The 22,597-nt window shown below is 38.1% G+C and overlaps 1 protein-coding gene across 2 annotated transcripts in view; it reads left to right on the forward strand.

The window, feature by feature from the left end:
* LOC150082577 (importin-4-like) overlaps positions 1-22,597 on the forward strand; it is a 186,556-nt gene that overhangs the window by 13,319 nt on the left and 150,640 nt on the right. For both annotated transcript variants that reach the window (XR_016547194.1, XM_090377536.1), the window contains exons 4-5: positions 2,747-2,788; positions 22,292-22,424. Coding sequence is in view for 1 of the 2 variants with exons in the window: in XM_090377536.1 (XP_090233662.1) it covers positions 2,747-2,788; positions 22,292-22,424 (175 nt within the window). In the remaining variant the exon portion in view is untranslated. The remainder of the gene's footprint in view (positions 1-2,746; positions 2,789-22,291; positions 22,425-22,597) is intronic.

Below are 22,597 nucleotides of genomic sequence, written 5' to 3' on the forward strand. Positions count from 1 at the left end.
CAGACTTCCATCCCTTGTTGTGGAAGTTGATAGCCTAAATAAATTTAAGGCTCGGCTGGACAGGTATTTCAAACAAACAGAGAGGTGAAGTGGAAGTTTTTTTTTTTTTTTCCTTTCTAGAGGCCTTTTCCAGTCAACATATAGCTGCAAAAGTTGACTGTAAGCAGTCTGCTGTGTCGAGGTTACTTAAAAAGAAACTTGAGACAGTAGATGTCAAAAGAATATGGAACTAGACTGAAATGGAAAACTACTGCAGCACAAGACAGAGTTTTGAAGCATCTGAGCATCCATGATCATCATGCAAGTTCCATAGACCTAAAATTCATGTGGAAGGAACATGCTGAGATAAATGTGAATGATAGAACTGTCTGATGACCACTTGTGATGAGCAGTCTGAAAGCATGTTTACCTCATAAGAATCCCTTATTTGCAAAATCCATGAGTAAAAAAGGAATAGCCTGGGCTAAATTGGACATGCTAATTGGACAATTGAGCAGTGCAAATCTGTAGTATTCACTGAATCCAAATTTAACCTCCATGGATTGGATGGTAAATGCTACATTCAAGGTTATCTTTGTTTTTGTTAAAGAGCTCTCCCTAAAATTGTGGTTGTCCGAGTGTTGCAGAAATTTTCTCGAAATAAAGTGAATGTAGTTGGAATTGAAATGAATGTTGAGAGGATTTGTGTCGATGTTCTGAAAGTCAGAGTAGAAGAGATCAAGAACTTGAACCTCTCTGTTGGGATGGAGGGGGGGTTACAACTTATTTAATTCTGTTTTGATTGTATGATCAGTTAGAAATAGTTTTGATAATATATAGAAAACAGATTTTTATTAATTTATTATTTTTTTTCAAACTTATAATGAAATTTTACTTAAATATGCCAACATAAATTAAATTTTGTTAAATTATTTTTATATTTCTATTAAAAAAAATGCATTTAGCATCTTACAAATGAGTGCACAGATGTTCATTTAATTTAGGGATATGTAGAAGACAAATTTTGAGAAATGTGCTTCACAAGATGCTATTTTGTTTATCCTGTAGACACCTAAATTCGAAATTATAGAAGCCTGTGAAAGCTTTCAGTAGTTGTAAATAACTTTTCCTATCAGCAAAGATTCATCCTAGTGTAAAAATAAATAAAACTGAAGTTTACCGTGTGAATATAAAATAATTATTCATTTAGGAAAGTCTAAAAATCATGTTTTGTGAATGTTTTCTTCTCTGCTTCAGTGATAGTTTACCTAATTAAAGTATTCATTTTGGCTATCAGTTACCTTAATTTTTAATCTTGATTTTACTTTTAAATCAGATGCAAGAAAGCAAGCTTATATAGCATCAGCAAAAAAAAAACGCCCTTCCCATTTCACCCATCCATTCACTCCAAAAGTATGTCTTGTTAACCCTTGAATTTATTTAAGCTGTCAACTTCCGCAATGACGGATGGAAGTTTGTTCCAGCAACAACCACCTGCTGGCTAAAGGCAAATTTCTGCACATCTATTTTACAACTATCTTTACTCAATTTGAATTTATGCCCCCTCATGTGTCGAATCCGAACAAGAGGAAGAATCCCATCAGCATTGAACTTGCTCAAACTATTCAAGGCCTTATATACGTCAATCAGACACCTCCCTGGTGCTTAGTGTCTAGACACTGCATTTTGCAGAACTTAAGCCTATCTTGGTAACAGCAACCCTTTGTTCCACTCACTAATCTCGTTGCCCTTCTCTGTACTTGTTCTAGTAGCTCAACGTATTTCCTAAAACGAGGCCTTCAGACCTGTATGCAGTATTCAAGGTGTGGCCTGACCACTGCCGTGTACAAGGGGATAATCACCTCCTTATCCCTGCTAGTAAAATTCCTGTATATCATTGACAAGACCCCATGAAGTTTTCTGAGCAGTGCAGACAGGCTACTCTTGCAGCCTGTCTGCACTACTCGGAAAACTTCATATCTGACTGTGCAGTTACCTCCAGGTGTTATTCATTCTCCACTACCCTGAGTGTAGCACTGCACAGTTGGTATGTTACTGTGGAGTTACTGCTATCCACATGCAGTACTTTGCATTTGCCAATGTTAAACTTCAGTTGCCACCTCTCATCCCATCTGCTCAACTTTTCTAGATCCTGTTGCAGCAGTGTACCGTCCTTGCTGTCATTAACAAGCCTACCAACCTTTGTATTGTCTGCAAACTTGGACATTAAGCCTGATATACCTTCATCAGTATCATTGATATATACAGAAAATTACAATGGGCCCAACACGGACCCCTGGGGATCTCCACTAATAACATTAGTCCATGAAGAGCAGTGTCCATTGATTACCACTCTGTCTTCTCCCACTCAACCATCCTTTTATCCATTTTAGCAACTTGCCATTAATGCCATACTGCTCCAACTTTTACAGTAGTCTTCCCTGTGCAACAGTATCAAAAGCTTTCCTAAAATCCAAACATATGATATCAAAATTATTTTTTGCATTTAATAAAAATATTTTAAATTAATTAAAAAGTAGTAAATAGATTCTGAGCCCTACACAGGTGAAATGCTTTATTTAGAGTATTTTGATCAAGGTAACCTGTGCAATATGCTGTTCAAACATTATATTAGTTTCCACTTTTCCCTAGTTTATTACTCAAGGTCTTGGGAATTTTTAGTTTTGAATTAATTATTCTATGATTAACATGATCTAGAATTGTAGGCAGTATAATTTTTAACATTTTTTGTTTATTTTATTTATAGGTTAAAGCAAGATTTTTTGCTTATCTTGGTAAAGGAAACAGAGTAAGTACTAGTGTTTGGTAGTGTGTCATTGTTAGTACCTGTGTTTATTTAATGGCAGGTGGGACGAAAGTTATCTGAATTTAAATTTTTTAGCCAGAAGCAACTTGCTGTTCAACCTTTTGTTAGATTTGAGTGTCCAATATTGTTTTAAAAATTTTAATTATGAAGTTATTTTATATATGGGATTGTTTTTTTTTTTTTTAAATTCACTGATGGTAGAATCTGCATTGGCAGCTAATTGTGTTTTCAATGTGTCAGTTGTAACTCAACATCATATTTTTTAATATTTATTTCAGTGCAAATTTTTTTGCTGATTTGAAAAATGTTTCAGTATTTTTAATATTTTGTTGGTTGCTAAATGGTACCAATGTGGGCAAGCATCTATTTTATCATAGTTAAGAGATTCCTTTATTAAAGGAGTGAAGTAATTTAAACTCATGATTGCTAAAATCAAGAGATTGTAAGTTCCCTATCCCAGCAGGGAATATATCACCCTTGAATTTTACAAAATTTAATTTCGTAATAGAAGTTGGAAGAAATGAAGACTTGCTATAATTGGTATTAGTATTAATAGCTCAGTTCAGTTGGGTTGTTCAAATGCAACGGAACTTTCATTTCACTCAATAAATGAACAACGTTCATTCAGCTTTAATGAAACAAAATAATAAATATTCAACGTAACTACCATAAATTACTTATTGCGGAAACCCTAGAGATGAAGCTATGTAAAAATTCAATCAATATCCATAGACCATTCTTATTATCTGATGAGTGGTCATTTATGTGCATGTGTGAAGAACAAACATTACCACATAAGACAAAGGTTTTGGGTTAATTGTGCGTTGCTCTTATTCCTGTGAACACATTGCTTCGAAAAGTTTTAGTCCAACTTAAGGAATGAAGAGAATAATTGCTCCATATGCAGCTAAGCTTTTTAGACCATTTTAATTTTAATGTCGATGACATCATGCAGTAATGTTTTCCTTGCTGGCAGAGGTATGGTGGTTTTAGACCGAAGTTGGTTTGATCGCTCAATATTGAGACTGTGATGTTTGGAACACTGTTGTTCTGACAGTGGGGAAGATGTTTAACATTTTTTATAAATTATATATCACCTTTACAAAGAATTGTTAATGCGTTGGTCTAGGAGAGTTGGTTGAAAAAGAAGCATCCTATATCAAAAATAAAGGTAATACCTGTTGATTTCATAATATAATAGAATATAGGAATTATCGAGCACTTAATAGCTCTCTATTATCAAATAGTATTAATAGCGGAAAATGATGCAAAACAAAAGCTTATACAGCATCAGAAAAAAAAAAATAATAAACACATTTCGCCTACCTCCCTTCCATTAGTTTGTCTAGTTCTTCCTTGAATTTATTCAAATTGCCCACTTCCACAACAATAGATGGAAGCTTGTTCCACCAATCAGCTACCTGTTGGTTGAAGGCAAACTTCCACACATCTGTTCTGCAGCCATCCCTCATCAGTTTCAATTTAAATTTATTAATAAATATAGAAAACAGTGGGCACAGCACTGAACCCTAAGGGGCCCCACTGATAACATTAGTCCATGAAGAGCTATGTCCATTAATATCCACTTAGTCTTCTCCTACTTAGCCATCCTTTTATCCATAGTGGTAACTTTCCCTTAATGCTACACTGCAAATTTTTATATGCAACAATATCAAAAGCTTTCCTGAAATCCAAATACAGTAAACCCCCGCTATTCGCAGGGGTTACGTTCCTGAGAAATGCCGCGAATACCGAAAACGCAAATACTGAGTTATGGCTCCCATAGTAATAAAGGGGTTCCGTTCCAAAGTATGAAATATATAAGAAAAACTAGTCTAAAATTTTTGTCTATGTATGTATTATATGTACCTTCATAATATGACTATGTACATAGACAGTAGATAGTGAAATGCAAGCATAAGGAATCGAAATGAAAATAAGAAACAATTTAATATTGAATGTAATATTTATTAGAAATTTCAAACAAATCTTTCAATCCAGTGCCTAGTGCCTTTGCTATAGCTAAAAAACTTATCTCGCCAGTTCTATCACTAGTTTCTCTAAAGTGTTGATAAAGGTGTTTTGCCTTTTCACGAATGAGGAGCGAACTTAAGCGAATTTTATTTTGAGTTTGGTCTTCTATCCACAGATTTAAAGCTTTTTCCATTTTTTTCTAATTTAACATTGAGTTACAGAGCAAATTTTTGAAGCAATTAGAATGTTTTCACGGACACTACAGTGGATTTTTTTTTTTTTTTCTTCCGATTTCTTGATTGATCGTACCATTGACTTATTGATTTTATAATGTTTTGCCCCTGTTCAGTTATTAGACACTTTCACCATTAGAAGTTTTGTCTAATAACGGGCGCCTCCGTAGCCAGGTGGGAAGGAGCAGCAGTGCGTAGCACATGCTTCTTGATTAGACCGGGGTTCGAGCCCGTCACCACCAAATACGGAGTATGCGGAAAGGTCAAGGAATGACCACCGCATATCCCGGAGCAATATGGCCTTAGTTGCTAATGCTCCTAAAAAAAAAACCAAAAATTTGTCTAATAACTGAATTTTATTCGCTAATGTCATCACCTTCTTTGATCTTTTCGCAATTCCCTTGTTATTCGTAGCCATATTTTTGTAGGAGTTAGAAAAGAACTTGTCCACAATAAAGTCATTTTCTTCCATTAACACACTCGAAAAAGTCTGTTTACACTAACACACTGCAAAATGGTAGATTTTTCATTTTTGTAAGCATATCAATTTATAAATTGATAAATTTATTCAATTTATAAGCATATAAATTAAAAGCAAACCATGAAGCCTTCCATGACAAGTGCATAGCACATACTGAACAAGGATTAGGGAGAAACATCCACGCCTGCAATTTTGTCACCCCTCTCCCCCCCACCCACTCAGTGCTCTTTTGACCGGGAAAGATTATTTTAGCCACGCCCATGTTTTTTTATGGCGGAAAATGTTCGTGGCGATTTAAAATTCACATTTTTTTCAGGTTTCATTTTATATTAAATCAGCGACAGCGAATACAGATACTGCGAATAGTAGGGGTTTACTGTATATCATATCATACATAGTCATGATATGATATCATAGTCTGTGACTTTTCATATTACAGACTTTTCCTAGTAACTCTGTTATTAACTATCTTGGATGATTATCTTAGACTTTTTGGGCTCTCTTAGAGCTTGTATTTAGGCAAGAACTTTTTAAAACATAATTTTGAACCCTGCCTAATGTGATCTCATCTAGGATTTGGACATGTATATTACTTTTGCGTTAACCCTGAAACATTTTATTTATTGGGCCAGGTTATGGCATTACCCTGGCATTACATTGGACGAATCTGTACATAGTGTATATTCTGCTGTGTTCCTGAAGAAGAGGATATTGTACATATTGCACATAGTGTCTTTCTGTGGAGCTTTTCAGAATTCGTGGAATTTGCTTTTACTGTGTTTTTTGTTAGAAGATCAATTATTTCTTCAACAACTGAAGATGTTCTGCCTACAAGGGGTTAGGCAAACTGTAAATTAAGATGTTTTGCTAATCCTAGTTCCTAGGATGGGATTTTCCATGAGATAGGTCTCCATGGTTGGAGAAGTTAGTCCACTTCTTCCTACTTTATTCTTGCTTTACTTCTTCTCACTTCTAACTATTGGAGAGTCCCTCTGTTGATTCTCCTCTATTCTATCCATTTACCTCCCCAGATCCCAAACTTCTCCCTCTGTATTCCTCTTTTTCCACTTCATTCTCTTTTTCGGGCACTCTCAGGTTTATGCCCTGGGCTTGCCCAGCAGGAGATAATTGATCCTGGCCGCCTCCACGTGGCGGGGATGGGGGGTGAGACCTAGTGACCAGGTGTTACTGCTTCTTACCTGCTAAGAGCCAGGTACCGGCCGATAACATAACAACAGAACACATCATAACACTTACACGTCCAACACACTACATACAATTGGCCGGTTTTGGCATAAGCTTCAACACAAGAAGTACAATAGCGGCTTATGGGGGAAACCCTGGGATCCGCCACAACAACATGAATATCCCTGAATATCCCCTGTATATCATATCAAAATAATTTTTTGCATCTGGTTTCTCACTGCATCATAGTATCCAGTCATATTGGTCAGACAAGGTTTCCCCTTAACAAACCTCTGCTTGTGACTGTAGTATAACCACATTACTGTTTAGATGGTATTGCATTACTTCTTTAACCAGTGATTCCATTATTTTCCCTGGAGCAGAAGTTCTAATAGGTCTGTAATTATTCATGTCATCTTTGGTCCCTCTTTTTGAATTGGGGATACATTCATACATCTCCAGTCAAAAGGAACCTCTCCTGAATCCAAAGATGGTCTCATAATTATGGCTAAAGTTTGCTTTCCTCCTTTTTTGCTTCCCTTAATATAATTGGATAGATCTCATCCACCCCAAGCTCCTTATGTTTATTTTCAACAATTTGTCTTCCACCTTCCTCTCAATTGTCACAAAATCATTAAGCTTTTTGTTAGAATTTGATAAACTTCTGGCATCCTGTTCCCCAAAGAATTCTTCACATGTGAATGTAGATGCAAAATACCTATTCGGTTTGGCAGCAACCCAAGCAGGATCATCAACAGTTAGACCATCGACATCAAGTGGACAAATGTGATTCAACCCCTTCCTTCTACTATTAATATAAGCAAAGAAGTCTTTGCTATGTTTCTTTGATTTTTTTTTTTTTTTTTCCAGAGACTTCTCTTAGTCCGCCTTAGCTTGCCTAACCTCCTTTGTGACGTGATTACAGACTAGTTTTAATGCCCCTTGGGCTTCTATATCACCTGATGTTTTATGCATCCTATGTATTTTTCTTCTCTACCACAAGTCTCATCAGTTCATCTGTTATCCATTTGCATCTAAACTCGAAACAGCATATATTAGTTGGTATGAAAAGCTAGTAGCTTCTACAATTACTTCCTCAAATGCTTCTCATTTAGAATTTGCTGTTTGTAATTTCATTAGTTGGTCCCATTGCATAGAATTTAAAAACTACCTGAGACTCTAGTCACTTTTACAAAAGCAAAGGCCCTTTCCTTTGACAGTAGTTACATCTTTAAGTAAATCCCACGTCAGTACCTTGTGATCACTGCCACCTAGTAGGTCTTTTTTTTTTTTTTTTTTTTTTTTTTTTTTTTTGCAGATTCCTAGTGCATGAAGGGTAACTGCTGATAAATAGAGTATTGCTTTCTTTTGTGCCGACCGGGCTAGCCAGGTGGGTAAAGTGCCTGCCTGGCAACCCAAAGGTCGCGGGTTCGAATCTTGCCTCGGGCTTGGATCAGAGTAAAATGCAAAAACTTTGGGAGGTGCATTAGTGCCACAGAAGCTGATGCACTAAAAAAAAAAAAAAAAGCTTTCTTTATTTGCCACTCTAACATGTTGGTGTTGGAAACAGTCATCCAGTAAATCCAGAAAACTCTTCCTACTGTGTTGAGTGACCAACCCCCCAAGTCCAGTCAATATCTGGAAAGTAAAATCTCCCATTATAAGACATTCTTATTTACTGGCTCACTCTATATGGCTGTACAGTTGGTCGTTATGCCTATAACACACTTCTACCCTCATTTATGTTGTCTCAGTGCTTATGTTACAACAAACTTATTAAACATTGCACCGTACACACGTCTACTGGATGCACTGCCTTGGATTTTGTGTTTCTTTTCTAAGAGCATAACATTCCTCCTCTCCTGTCTATACCTTTCTGTACACATTGTACTCTCCATATTCAAATTCTGCCTCCCTTATGCCTGAGTGATATCACGTCTCCAATACCTACAGCAGTGGTTCTCAAAGTGGGTGCCACGGCACCTTAAGGTGCCACTTAGCAAGGTTACCTGTTTCTAATTGTTATCTGCCTGTTTAACTAGGTCCAAATAATAAACATAAAGGTGAATTATGCTAAACTTTAAATTTAACAGCAAACAGGCAAGATGACAGATAGCTTTGAAATGAATATACAGAATATAATACAGAAAAAAAAAAAGAGTGCTAACCATAATTTTCATTTCAGTTGTGGTGATTTTTTATTTATTTTATACATGTGTAAAAAGAAGGCTTATGCCAACATAAGGAGAAAGGAGGTAAGAATAAGTATAGTAATAGTACCTCAATTTCCCTCTAATTGCTCTACTAGATCTTGAGGTATAAAATTTAGGGTTAGAAAGTAAAAAGTGAAAAGCAAAGAAAATAGTTTTTTATAATGGTACTTAGCATATACCGGGAGTGTAACTGCCTGACCCTTTAGTAAGGGATCCTGGTATAACTACAGGATGTTCTAAATTATTGTCTGGGTTTCCGTGGTCTATAATTTTCAAACCGGAAACAACAAAATAAAACTGCTTACAGAATATGAAAGTGTAACTCAAAAAGTTTTATTTGGCAATGCTGTACTCACCACATTGATGTCTGGCATTACTTCAGCTGGCATTACTTCAAAATGGCGACTGTTCAAAAGAAGGCAATGTCCACCTTCATATAATGCTATCTGATGTTGGTTAAAGCAATTTCAAGAGATTGGTAGTGTTGTACACCAAAAAGGAGCAGGAAGACCATGCACTTCGCAAAGAAGCTCATCTAGCACTTTTGCTAGATGAGCTTCTTTGCAGTTAGGTATACCACAAACTGTTTGGAGAGTTGTTCATAACTGCCTTTACCTCCATGCCTACAAACTGCAGATTGTGCCGGCTTTAAAGCCAAATGATAAACCCCACCGTTTCCAGTTTGCCCAAAACATTTTGTCAAACGTTCAAACTGATGAAAATTACCTTCGGAGATGGAGATTTAGTGATGAAGCAATATTTTACATATCGGAGGGTAAATCGTCATAACTACAAAATATGGGGATCAGAAAACCGTCATGCCATTTGAGAATTCAAAAGAGAGTCCAAAGGTCAATGTCTTGTGTGCTTTGTCATGTTCGGAAGTTTTGGGGCCCTTTTTATTTGCATAAAAAACAGTGACAGCGGTGACCTATCTGGACATGCTACAGCTGTATCTGTTACTCCAGTTGAAAAATCATCAGCCAAACATGGTGTTCCTGCAAGATGGTGCACTGCCACATTGGGCTCTTATTGTCCGAGAATTTCGTGACATGCATTTTCTTGGGTGCTGGGTTGGGCATGGTGAACTGATTATTACCGTGGCCTCCGCACTCTCTGATCTTATGCCGCTTGATTTCTTCCTGTGGGGATACATAAAGGACATTTTATACAAGACCCCTGTGACTTCCCTCAATGAACTGAAGCTCAGAATTGTTGCTGCGATCGAAACAGTTACACTGTAAATGCTGGAGAATTCTTGGAGGGAAATTGAATATCACTTAGACATCTTACATGCCACAAAAGGTGCACATGTTGAAGTTGTTTAGCATTAGTAGAGGCATTTGATGCAAGAAAGCAAGCTTATGCATCATCAGCCAAAAAAAAAAAAAAACCCACTTCCACTTCACCCCTCTGTTCGTTCAAAATACCTTTCCAGCTGAGCCTTAAACTTATTTAGGCTATCAACCTCCACCACAAGGGATGGCAGTCTGTTCCACCAACCAACCACCCGCTGGCTAAAGGCAAATTTCCGCACGTCTATCCTACATCTGTCTTTCCTCAATTTGAATTTATGCCCTCTCAGGTGATTTTTCTGAGCTAGAGGAAGAATCCCATCAGCATTGAGCATGCTTAAACCATTCACGGCTTTATACACCTATCAGATCACCTCGCTGGTGCCTAGTCTCCAGACACTGTAATTTGCAAAACTTAAGCCTTTCTTCGTAAGAGCACCCCTTTGTTCCATTCACTAATCTTGTTGCCCTTCTCTGTACTCGTTCCAGCAGCTCTACATCCTTCTTGAAATGAGGCCTCCAGACCTGTATACAGTGCTCTAGGTGTGGCCTGACCATTGCCTTATACAATGGAATAATCACCTCCTTATCCCTGCTGGAAAAATTCCTGTATATCATTGACAATACTCCATGAGCATTCTGCAGTATTGATTCTATAGGCTATAAAACTTTGAGTTACACTTGCATATTCTGTAAGCAGTTTTATTTTGTTGTTTCCGATTTGAAAATTATAGGCCACGGAAACCCCGACAATAATTTAGAATCACCCTGTATAAGTGGTTAAAGGAAGGTATTTAATGAACAAACACAGGATTACAATAATGAAAAAAAATATAGAATAGCAATTGTAGATAATAATAAGGAAATAAAAGAAATGGCTATTACCAAATGTAGAAATATTTAAATAAAAATTGACATTTGTTGGAATATTTATAATAATTAATATAATTCATCCTATCTGATATAGTTATAAATTGTGAACCGTCTATACAGAACAGTTAAATTAAGGATAACCAATTACAACAAAAAATAAATAGGAGTTTGCAGCTTACTACCTTGTTCTATACTAAGTAAAAAGAACGAAAAAATGTCGCCTGGCGATGTATCATTTTTTTTCTTTTACTGTACTTAGATTCTACATATTTGTCATTCCTATATTCGATCTTCTTTCCAAAAATTACCCTCCCATATCTGAATACAGTGATATCTCTTCATTATTTATTTGGTAAATTGTAATTTTTTGTATATTATTTTCTTCCATAGTCCTATTTCATGATTGCACTAGGTTTTTAAAATTCTTTCACTTTTTCACTACTAGTTTACTTCATTTTTTTACTTTCCTTTAAACCTCTTTTAGTTCAGGCACTCTGTGTACTTCTCTTTTCCATCTTTTCAGACTCTGTACTTATGTTACAAGCTACACATTTTTATTTACTTTTGCTTTCTTTACTGCTGCCCTGTGCATTTTGGAGCATTTGACATATGATCCTTTTCATAAAATTTCCCTATTTTTCTCTCAACTGCTTTGTTTGCTTCTAGACAATATAATATTACTACTATATATATACACACACGCACACACAAATGTATATGATCAGTGTATTGGGTAGGGGTGCTGATCTGTCAAGTGTAATTACAATGGAATAAATTGAGAATGCCTGCAAAGTAAAAGCATATTACCTGAAATTAAATAAAATTAATATTAACATAAAAATAATAAAATAGTACTTAATGCTCTTGGTCCTAAGATTTTAACATCTTCAGAGGGTCGGCAGCCAAAACCAAACGAACCACAGCAATAAGCAAGGTTTCTGTTATGATGTATATGTACAAAACATATACATCGTAGCCGATCCAACAGAGACCAACAAGGAAGGAATAAAAAGAATATAATTCAAAAATAAATAAATAAAAGTAAATGCAGAATTATGCTAAGATAATACCGATTAAATGATGTTAAAGGAAATTTAAACGAGAATTTGAATTAAAAATCGAATGAAGGCCAAATGCCCAGATTGAAATTTAAACAAAGTAAAAGAAAGAGTAATCTTAAGACGAAAGAATAAAGTCAGGTTTTTGACAACTTACTGTAGGATCAGGCAGGAGTCGGTGAAATTAGCTGAGTTTAGTGAACGCAGGGCTGTATCAGAGACCAAAGAAATTAGTTGATAGTTCTCTGTATATTTATATAAGTTGAAGTAACTCCAAGTGTGGGGGGGGGAGGTGTGAATTGGTCGAAGTGAACTGTGCCCATGTGGCGGGGAAGTAAGCAATTAAATAAATGAGGCAAATGTGCCAGCAAAAGGAGAATCAGACTAACAAGGTAGTGTTGAAAAGACACTAAACTTTGTTTAAGATGAAAAAAGAAGCGATAGAAGAAGACTAGCATCTCGATATTGCTTTTGGCCAGCCTAATCATGCATGAGAAATAAGTTGTAGAAATTAAGGACAGCAGACAGTAAATGGAAGAAGGGGAATATAATTGTGCTCGGGCTGTCCGGGGTTGCATAACCGTACCAAAGTCGGTCCATGGACAGACTGGACATATGCCTCATGTTTAAGCAGTAATGGTATTGTTATTACAATTATGAAAATAAAAATAATAATAAAGACGACAAAACAGTAGGCAGGACATAACAAAACATAATACTCCCTTAGTTAGCCAATCCATGGGCACAAGCTTTCTAACACCGTGAGACACGACAGAGGCTAGGGGATATGACTGTACATTATGTACAGGCCTGAAAGTAATAAGAAATCAACCAGCAATTATGTTGTTTATATCAATGTTATTGGCCATGAGTTTTTTAAATTTCATAATATTCATTGCTTCTTTGAAACGATGGTAGAGGAAGGCTGCAGGGAAATTATTGCCTAGTAATTTATTATGGAGTAGTTTGATATTGTCTGAAAAGAGATGCTGTTATTGCATAGTTTGGAAATTCTGATACTTTGGGAGAGTTATGTTTGAATGTGCTCTTTTATGTTGCTTGTTATTTGGTTTTTAGGAGCATTAGTAACTAAGGCCACATTGCTCTGGGATATGCGGTCGTCATTCCCTGACCTTTCCGCATCCTCCGCATTTGGTGGTGACTGGCTCGAACCCCGGTCTAATCAAGAAGCATGTGCTAAGCACTGCTGCTCCTTCCCATCTGGCTACGGAGGCGCCTGTGTGCTTTTTTAGAAATGTTAAGAGTGCTAATGGGTAAAACTGACTACATTAAAGTTAAAAGCATCTCTTTTATTATATATGTTGATTGCTGTATGAGGGCTGTTGATATTAATATCCAGGTATCAGTAATTGACCAAATAGTTATTTGTTTTCTCCAGAGTAAGTTCTGAAGGGTAAACACCAGCAAAGTCCTGTATAAATGTAGGGTAGTTGAATACTAACAAGTCATCAATATATCTGTAAAGCATTATGTGTGAGGGTAGAGAGGTCTCAGACCAGTATAGATATAGGTTAGCTAAGACATAGGCTAGTGGGGCATTGTATAATCACGGAAGCATTGTATAACTACGGAAGCATTGTATAATCACAACACACCTCAGGGACCGCCAGCAGCCGCACTATTGATCAATCCCCCTGAGGTCTCCATGGTCGATGTCGAGCCTACAGTAGAAGTGAAAGCAGCCATACAATCCCTAAAGAATGGCAGGGCACCAGGAGTGGACCAAGTCACCACAGAAGCAATCAAAGCCGGGGGAGATGTACTACTTCGCTGACTACGCTCACTCCTCAAAACCATCTGGTGCACTGAACAAATTCCGCTAACATGGAGGAAAGCCATTATCGTACCAATCCACAAGAAAGGTGATAACTGGGATTGCAAGAACTACCGTGGCATCAGCCTCCTTTCCATCATCGGAAAGGTCTTTATGAAGATCATCCAGTCAAGGCTGCAAAAACATCGCAAGCAAACCAGTCGAGAAGAACAGGCGGGATTTAGACCCAGGCGAGGATGTTGTGATCAAATCTTCGCTATCCGTCAGCTGATGGAGAAGAGGATCCGGTGTGGACAGCGAACCGTCATTGTTTTCATTGACTTTGTCTGCTTTCGACTGTGTCCACCGGCCTGCCTTATGGAAACTACTAGAGGTCGAACATGTACCTCGAAAAGTCATCACACTCCTCCAAACTGCATACAACGGTTTAACTAGCCAGGTGCACATCCAGAACGATTTATCTGAGGAATTTACGGGCACCTCCGTAGCCAGGTGGGAAGGAGCAGCAGTGCATAGCACACGCTTCTTGATTAGACCGGGGTTCGAGCCCGTCACCACCAAATACGGAGGATGCGGAAAGGTCATTCAGGGAATGACCACCGCATATCCCGGAGCAATATGGCCTTAGTTGCTAATGCTCCTAAAAACCAAATAACAAACAAACAAACAACTGAGGAATTTACCATCCAAACTGGAGTCCGCCAAGGGGGCGTAGCCTCCCCATTGCTTTTTAACATCGTGGTTGATGCCATTATGAGGCAAGCATTCAGAAACAGACGGGGCATACAATATGGCAAGGATCACTATGTGACTGACCTGATGTTTGCCGACAATAGTGCTATCTTTGCCGGTAACGATGCTGAAGCCACGGACATCCTCTGTGACATTGCCCGCATTGCTCGGCCATACGGTTTGAAGATAAATGCTGATAAGACAAAGGCCCTGACAACAGATGGGTCGCAAGCCACCATCTATCTCGAAGGCGTCCAGATCGAGCAAGTGCAGGACTTTAAATACCTTGGGTCGCTGGTCCAGGAGAAGAAAGTTGCATCCATCGTGGAAATCCACAGCAGAATTGGACAGGTGGCCACTGCATTCGCCTCGATCAAATGGTGCCTGTGGAAGAGGACCAACATTTCCTTAAAGACTAAAATCCGACTCTTCCTGACTTTGATCCCGCCCATTCTCCTTTACGGATCAGAAACATGGAATTGTCTCAAGCTAGATTTAAACAAACTTGAGGTATTCCAAATGCGATGCCTGCGGCAGATCTTGGGTATCTTACTTCGCGACTGCATCACTAATGATATCATCCGCACCAGATGCCAACAGCAACCAACCATTGCCGACCAAATCCAGAAGCGAAGGCTTAGATGGTTTGGACGCAAATAGAATACCATCCACACTCCTTTGGAGACAACGACCCACCCAATGGAGCATCCAACGAACCGCGCCTAGAAAAACGTGGGCCAAGCAAGTGGAAAATGACTTGAAGGGCCAACGTTTCGACCTTAACCAGGCCAGGATTGACGCCATGGATCGTAAAGCATGGAAGAACATCACAGAGCAAGTCCGAAACCCTGCGGCACCTACAGCAGCATAATGGTTTTGTGGCCAACCGCCTCCGCCAGCTAAGGACCAAAGAAGAAGTGGGGCTACCCTTAGGGGTACCTTTGGTTTGTAAGTATACAGATTTTCCATTAAAAATGTAATTATTGGAAACAGAGATTTATGAGATTGTTCCATAAACTGAATTACAACCAATAATATGTTTATAATTATTGTAAATTTCATTCAAGACTGATTTTAAGTTGGCTATGATGTATACGTTATATATCATATGATGTATAAGATGTCGGCTATGATGTATACATTTTGTACATATACATCATAACAGAAACCGGGACCTTGCTTATTGCTGTGGTGTTCCTTTGGTTTTGGCTGCCGACCCTCTGAAGATGTAGTTAAAATCTTAAGACCTACAGCATTTAAGTACTATTTTATTATTTTTATGTTAATCTTAATTTTATTTAATTTCATGTAATCTGCTTTTACTTTGCAGACATTCTCAATTTATTCCATTGTAATTACACTTGACAGGTCAGCACCCCTACTCGATACATTGATTTTACACACACACACAGGGTATATACAGGGTGTCTCAAAAATACACGGCATAACTTCAGGAATGAGTTCCTCATATGTAGACAATACAAATATTTTATATCAACATAGTTCCGGAAATGCTTGGTTTCCGAGTTATTAACCGGAATGTCTTATCTCCTGCAGGTGATTTCCTTCATCACAAGCTGACAGAATCTGGTGGTTTTCCATTCCGACCATGTACTCAAATCAGGAGCAAGCGGATATGCACTTTATGTACGGTTTGGCGGACGTCGATGCTCTGGAGGCTTGTCGTTTGTACCATGGAAGATGTACAGACAGGAAAACGTTTGAAGGCATCCATCGCCACCTTTGTTGAACATGGGACCTTTACACCTTGTGCTGCCGACAGAGGACGACCAAGATCCACGACTCCTGAAGTAGAGGAGGAGATTTTGGATTTTGTGCATGCCACTCCTGGAATCAACACACGCAGAATAGCAATGCAACTGGCTGTTCAATGTTCAACTATTTGGAGAGTGTTGCGATAACACCAACTGTATCCTTACCATCTGCAACGGGTACAGGTCTTGTCACCAGCAGATTACCCTGCACGAGTAATGTATGGGCTGAGGAAAACCCACATGCAATTCTTCCATCACATCACTAACAGTGGTTCAGCCTGAACATCTGGGCAAGTGTTTTTGGTGATAAGTTATTTGGGCCCCATGTACTTCCAAACAAACTCACAGGACAGGCGTACAGAAATTTTCTGGAAAACAACATGCCTGATATCTTGGATGACACGTCACTGATCATTCATTAACAAGCATACTTCATGCACGATGGCGCTCCTGAACATTTCAGCACCTAGCCCACAATTACCTGAATCGAAGGTTTCTTGATCGGTGGATAGGTAGAGGTGGACCAACTGCCTGGCTCACCTGATTTAAACCCACTAGATTTCTTCTTGTGGGGCCATTTAAAGTCATTGGTGTATTCAACTCCGGTAGCTGATGTGGAAACTCTCCACAGTTGAATTGTGGAGGTTGTGAGACAATATGAAACATGCAGGAATTTGGCATCATCTTTGTGAGTCCATGAGACGTCGATGTGAGACTTATATTCAGGCAGAAGGTGGACATTTTGAACAATTACTATAAGGTGATGTAACAGTTAAGTGTCATAGACAGACCTTCAAAACTCGGAAACCAAGCATTTCTGGAACTATGTTGATATAAAATATTTTTATTGTCTACATATGAGGAACTCATTCCTGAAGTTATGCCGTGTATTTTTGAGACACCATGTATAGTACACACACACACACACACACACACACACACACACACACACACACACACAGTGTGTATAGCGAACGCTCCATACGACGAACGTTTCGTACCACAAATCCAGGTTTTAACCTCTTCCCTTACTATTTTTCCCTTTTTCTTGTCAAAAAATACTAATTTTTTAAATAAAGATTTTTATTGCTTTTATGCTGTGTAATACGGTGCTCAATTATGGAACAAATTGAAGTATTCAATGAGATATTCAATGTTGTATATTCCTAGAATTATCCTGATCAGAACTGTAATATTCTTCAGTCATTAACCATAATTAATTCTCATTATTAATTATCCATAATTTCTTATCCATAATTAATTCTTGAAAACGAAACAGACAACTTCGTGCAGCACAGTGCTCAGGAAAGAACACCAGGCGACAACAATATGCAAGGTATCAGCAGGCGTCATCTGACGCTTGTCTCAGATAAAAATATTCCAAGAAATACGCCCACCGGCGAATGGCCACAAGAGCCATATTGCGATAAATGCACTATTTTACCATGTGCCGACGGCTTCACTCTGGTGATCCTTCACTGCTTCGGACGGCTTTACTCGGGTAAGTATTGAAAGAACACAAATTTGTATACGACCACGAGATATCTCAGGATAATTTATGACGTTAAAATGCTAACCCGAGTTAACTCGGTTAATCAGGGAAGTGGTTAGTACAAACACAACGCACATTCTGTTTTATTCACCATGTCTTTCTTTTGTTTCAGGAAAGTTCCAAATTTGTTTTTTGAAAGTTTCTGTTGAAAAGAGTTTAAAAAAGATTTTGAAAAGATTCAAAAAATGGGTCCTAAGAGAAGTGTCAGTGTAAGTCAGCCCAAGAAAACACTCAAAAAAATCACTATTGAAACCAAGAAAGACATTGCCAAGCATGAAAAAAGGGCTAGGGTAGTTGATCTGGCAATTGAATATGGAGTCAACAAATCCACCATTGCAACCATCTTGAAGAACAAGGGGACCAAGAATTTTGTGGTTGCAAAGGGAGTGACCAGATTAAGTACCCTAAGAAACCCCATCATTGAAGAAATGGAGAACTTGCTGCTACTGTGGATCCACCAAAGGCAAATGGCAGGAGATACCATCAGCAAAGAAGTCATCTGTCTGAAAGCCAAGCACATCTATGCTAACCTAAAGGAAAAAACTCCAGTGCCAATTTCTGAAGAATCTGAATTTAAGGCATGCAGGGGGTGATTTGAGAAGTTTAAGGGGAGGACTGGCATTCACAGTGTCATAAGGCATGGGGAGGCAGCAAGTGCTGATAAATTTGCCAAGAAATTTCAGATGCTCATGAAAGATGAAAGATGTCTACCACAACAGGTCTTCAACTGTGATGAAACTGGTCATTTTCCGGAAAAAAATGCCCAGTAAAACCTACATCACAAAGGAAGAACAAGCTCTGCCAGGCCACAAACCTATGGAGGACAGACTGACCCTCCTCTTTGCTGCCAATGCTAGTGGAGACCTGAAGATCAAGCCTCTCTTGGTGTATCATTCTGAAACACCAAGAGCATTTAAGAAGCACTCAATTGTCAAAGGTAAGCTTGGAGTCTACTGGAAATCTAACTCAAAAGCTTGGGTTACTAAGCTTCTTTTCAAGGATTGGGTGCTTGACGTCTTTGTGCCTACAGTGAAGAAATACCTGGAGGGAAAAGAACTTGCCATTGAAGGTTGTCCTCACCATGGATAATGCACCTGGCCACCCACTTGATTTAGAAGATGCCCTGGAATTGGAGTTCAGCTTCCTGAAGATTGTTTCATTACTTCCCAAAACTACACCTCTAATTCAGCCAGTGGACCAGAATGTCATAGCAAACTTCAAGAAGCTCTACACCAAAGCACTTTTCACCAGGTGCTTTGAAGTTTGCCATGCTTCCAGCTTCATGACATTGAAGAAATTTTGGAAGAAAGAATTTAACATTGTGCACACCATTAGACTCATAGAAAAAGCTTGACGTGAAGTGTCAGTCAGGAACCTGAACTCTGCCTGGAGAAACCTGTGGCCAGCCTGTGTTCAAAGAGAAGAACCTGATAATGGAGCCCAAGTCATGAAGGACATTGTGGCAGCAGCTAAGGACCTGGACTTGGAAGTAGAAGATGTGGAGGAGTTAATAGAGGAGCATGAAGTGCTGCTGACCACGGAAGAACTGAGGGAGCTGCATAAACATCAGGTTGGGTAAACGAAAAAAATCTTTCCTCAGAGGAGAAGAAAGAGGAAAACATCACCAAAGGTCCAATTGCCTTCAGCTGCTATCAAGGAGGTTCTTCAGGACTGGAAGAAGCTTCACAACAGGGTGTTGGAGTGGCACTCCAACATAGCTGAAGTGAACAGAGTGGGGGACCTCTACAATGACATAGTGCTTCACTACTTCAGGAGCCTCCTTAAAAAGAGAGAAAAGCAATCAACACTGGATAGATTCTTCAATGCTAAAAAGCAGAAACAGGCAGAACTTGAAGAACCTGAAGATTCTGAACATGTAAGCATGAACCTGTAACCATGAAGAAGAATAAATAATGTAAATGGTGGCCTTTTTTTTTTTGTGGAAGGTCTGGTACCAATTAATTTATTTCCCATAAGATACTATGGGAAATAAATTAATTGGTACCAGACCAGAAAATATATATACAGTGAAACTTCTCCTAACGGACATCCCTCTACAACGGACATTTTCAAATTCCCCAACTCACCTCCATTGGTTTTAACGTGTTTGCAGCTTCTGTCTAGCGGACATTCTCTGTAACGGACACGGACAGGCAATCTGCACTGTTTCGTTTAGATTAGCACTTAATTTGATCTCCTCACAACGGACTGCGGGAGAGCTCACGGTCCTTTTCTAGGAACTTTTCTTCCATGTATTGCCTCAATCGTGTGCTTATTTTCTATTTCCGATTCTCTGAATTTTATCAAGGTTTACGTCGCTGTTCTAAACCCTTTTTCAAGAATTTTAAGGCACGTGTAAAACTTCTGATGAATTCAGTGTGTGCAGATGGGGGGGGGGATTTTGTCGGCCTTTCGTCTTTTCAGTTTCAGTTTTCAGTTTTTTTCAGTGTCGTGTGAAGTGTACAATGTCTTCTCGTAAACATTTAACTTTAAAAGATAAAGTCGAACTCATTAATGCGTATGATCAGCAAAAAAAATAGTGTTAGCAATCTCGCTGCAAAATTCAAAATCGGGAAGACGCAGGTAAGCGACATCCTAAAGGAAAAAAATGAACTGCTCAAACAATTTTGGCAACATGGAAATGATCAGGTTCAAAAATCATTCCCGAAAATTGTTGGACTTCAAATTGACAATGTTACGTATGAGTGGTTTTGTCGCGAACGTGCTAAAAAAATTCCCATTAATGGGCTTATTATTAGGGAAAAGGCTTTGGAGGTTGCGAAATCTATGGGAGTAAACGAGTTCAAAGCTTCTGTGGGATGGCTAGACAAGTTCAAAACTCGGCATAAAATTTCTTGGAAAACCGTAAGTGGTGAAGGTGGATCTGTTGATACTGGGGTTGTAACAGAGTGGACCATCAAATTGGAAGATTTATGTCGTGATTTTGAAGCTAAGGATATTTACAACTGTGACGAAACAGGGTTGTTTTTTAAAGCTCTTCCTGAAAAAACAATGAGTCTAAAAAACGAAAAGTGGCAGGGCGGAAAAATTTCTAAGGAACTCTTGACTGTACAATTGTGTACAAATATGCTGGGAGACTTTGAACAACCACTTGTTATGGGAAAACCACAAAATCCTCGTTGTTTCAAGGGCATAAAGTTGAATCTTTTGAATGTTGACTGGAAGTCTAATAAAAAAGCATGGATGACACGAGATATCATGAGCGAATGGATAAGTCACTTTAACCAAAACATGATTCGTCAAAACAGAAAAATTATTCTTCTCATGGATAATGCTGCATCTCACCCGCACATTGAATTGTCCAACATTCAAATCATTTTTCTGCCACCAAACACATCTGCAGAGCGTCAGCCCTTGGATCAAGGGATAATAAAAAATTTTAAACTTCACTACAGAAAACGTGTTTTAAGACATCTCATTGCAAACATGAACGATGTAAAATGTGCGAGTGACCTTGCAAAGAAAATCAGCATCCTAGATGCGATTCAATGGATTTCCTCTTCAGTAAACGCAATTAGAAAACAAACTGTCGTGAACTGTTTTGTAAAGTCTGGCTTCTCAAATGCAAAAATTGAAGTTGTGAACAGCAATGTGGAGCACCAAGAAGAACAAGAACTTTAACATCTATTGATAATGTACGATACTTGAACTACAAGTGACCCTGGCTAAAATATCAACGACATTATCATCGATATTTTTCAAGAAGTTCCTCATGAGGATAAAGAAATGGAAGGAGGTCATTCTGTCGAAGAACATATTAACGACGAACCACCGATGAAAATAGAAGAAGCGCTCATAAGAATCAATCGTTTAAAAATGTTTTTCGCCGCTGAAGAAGATACTGAAGGACTTTCAATGGTTTCTTCACTCCAAACAAATGTTGAAAACAAAATTATCAGACGGAAGAAGGTGCAGAAGAAAATAAGTGATTACTGTATGTATTTTTCTTAAGATAAAGTCATAATATGCATAGCACAATTGTATGTATATTATTTACAAAAATATTGTGCAAAACCTGTATTTAATTTAATTTTACATTAAACATTTAACGATTTTTCTTTATCTCTTGTGTATGTAATTGTATATTATTTACAAAAATATTGTTCAAAATCTGTATATATTTTAATTTAATTTTACATTAAAAGTTTAACGATTTTTCTTTCTTTCTTTTTTTTTTTCCCTCAGACTTCTTGTTAGCGGACACTTCTCTCTAACGGACACACTTTCGTTCCCCATGGCTGTCCGTTAAAGGGAAGTTTCACTGTATATATATATTTTTTTTTTTTTTTTTTTTTTAGGAAGCCAGTCAGAACTGCTATTGTCCAACTAATTTCAACGGTAGCTAGACATGAACTACCACATGGTAGCTGGCCAGAACTTTTACAGCTTCTCAATCGATATATGTACAGCAGTAATGTGGCAGAAAAGGAGGTAAGCTTAGTTTATTTAGGTTACCTTTGTATGTCTTAACAGTGATAGAACACTAAAAACTAGCCTTTCAATCATTGTAGTAATTGTTTGAGAAAATGTGAAGTTTTTGTGGCAGTAATTTTACAGCTTAAATTGTTAGGTTTTGTGGGTTCTATTATGGTGTATATCTGTCA

The sequence above is a fragment of the Mastigoproctus giganteus genome, chromosome 7 (assembly GCF_048544385.1).
Source record: "Mastigoproctus giganteus isolate SK-2022 chromosome 7, ASM4854438v1, whole genome shotgun sequence".
In the NCBI taxonomy this organism is placed as follows: Eukaryota; Metazoa; Arthropoda; class Arachnida; order Uropygi; family Thelyphonidae; genus Mastigoproctus; species Mastigoproctus giganteus.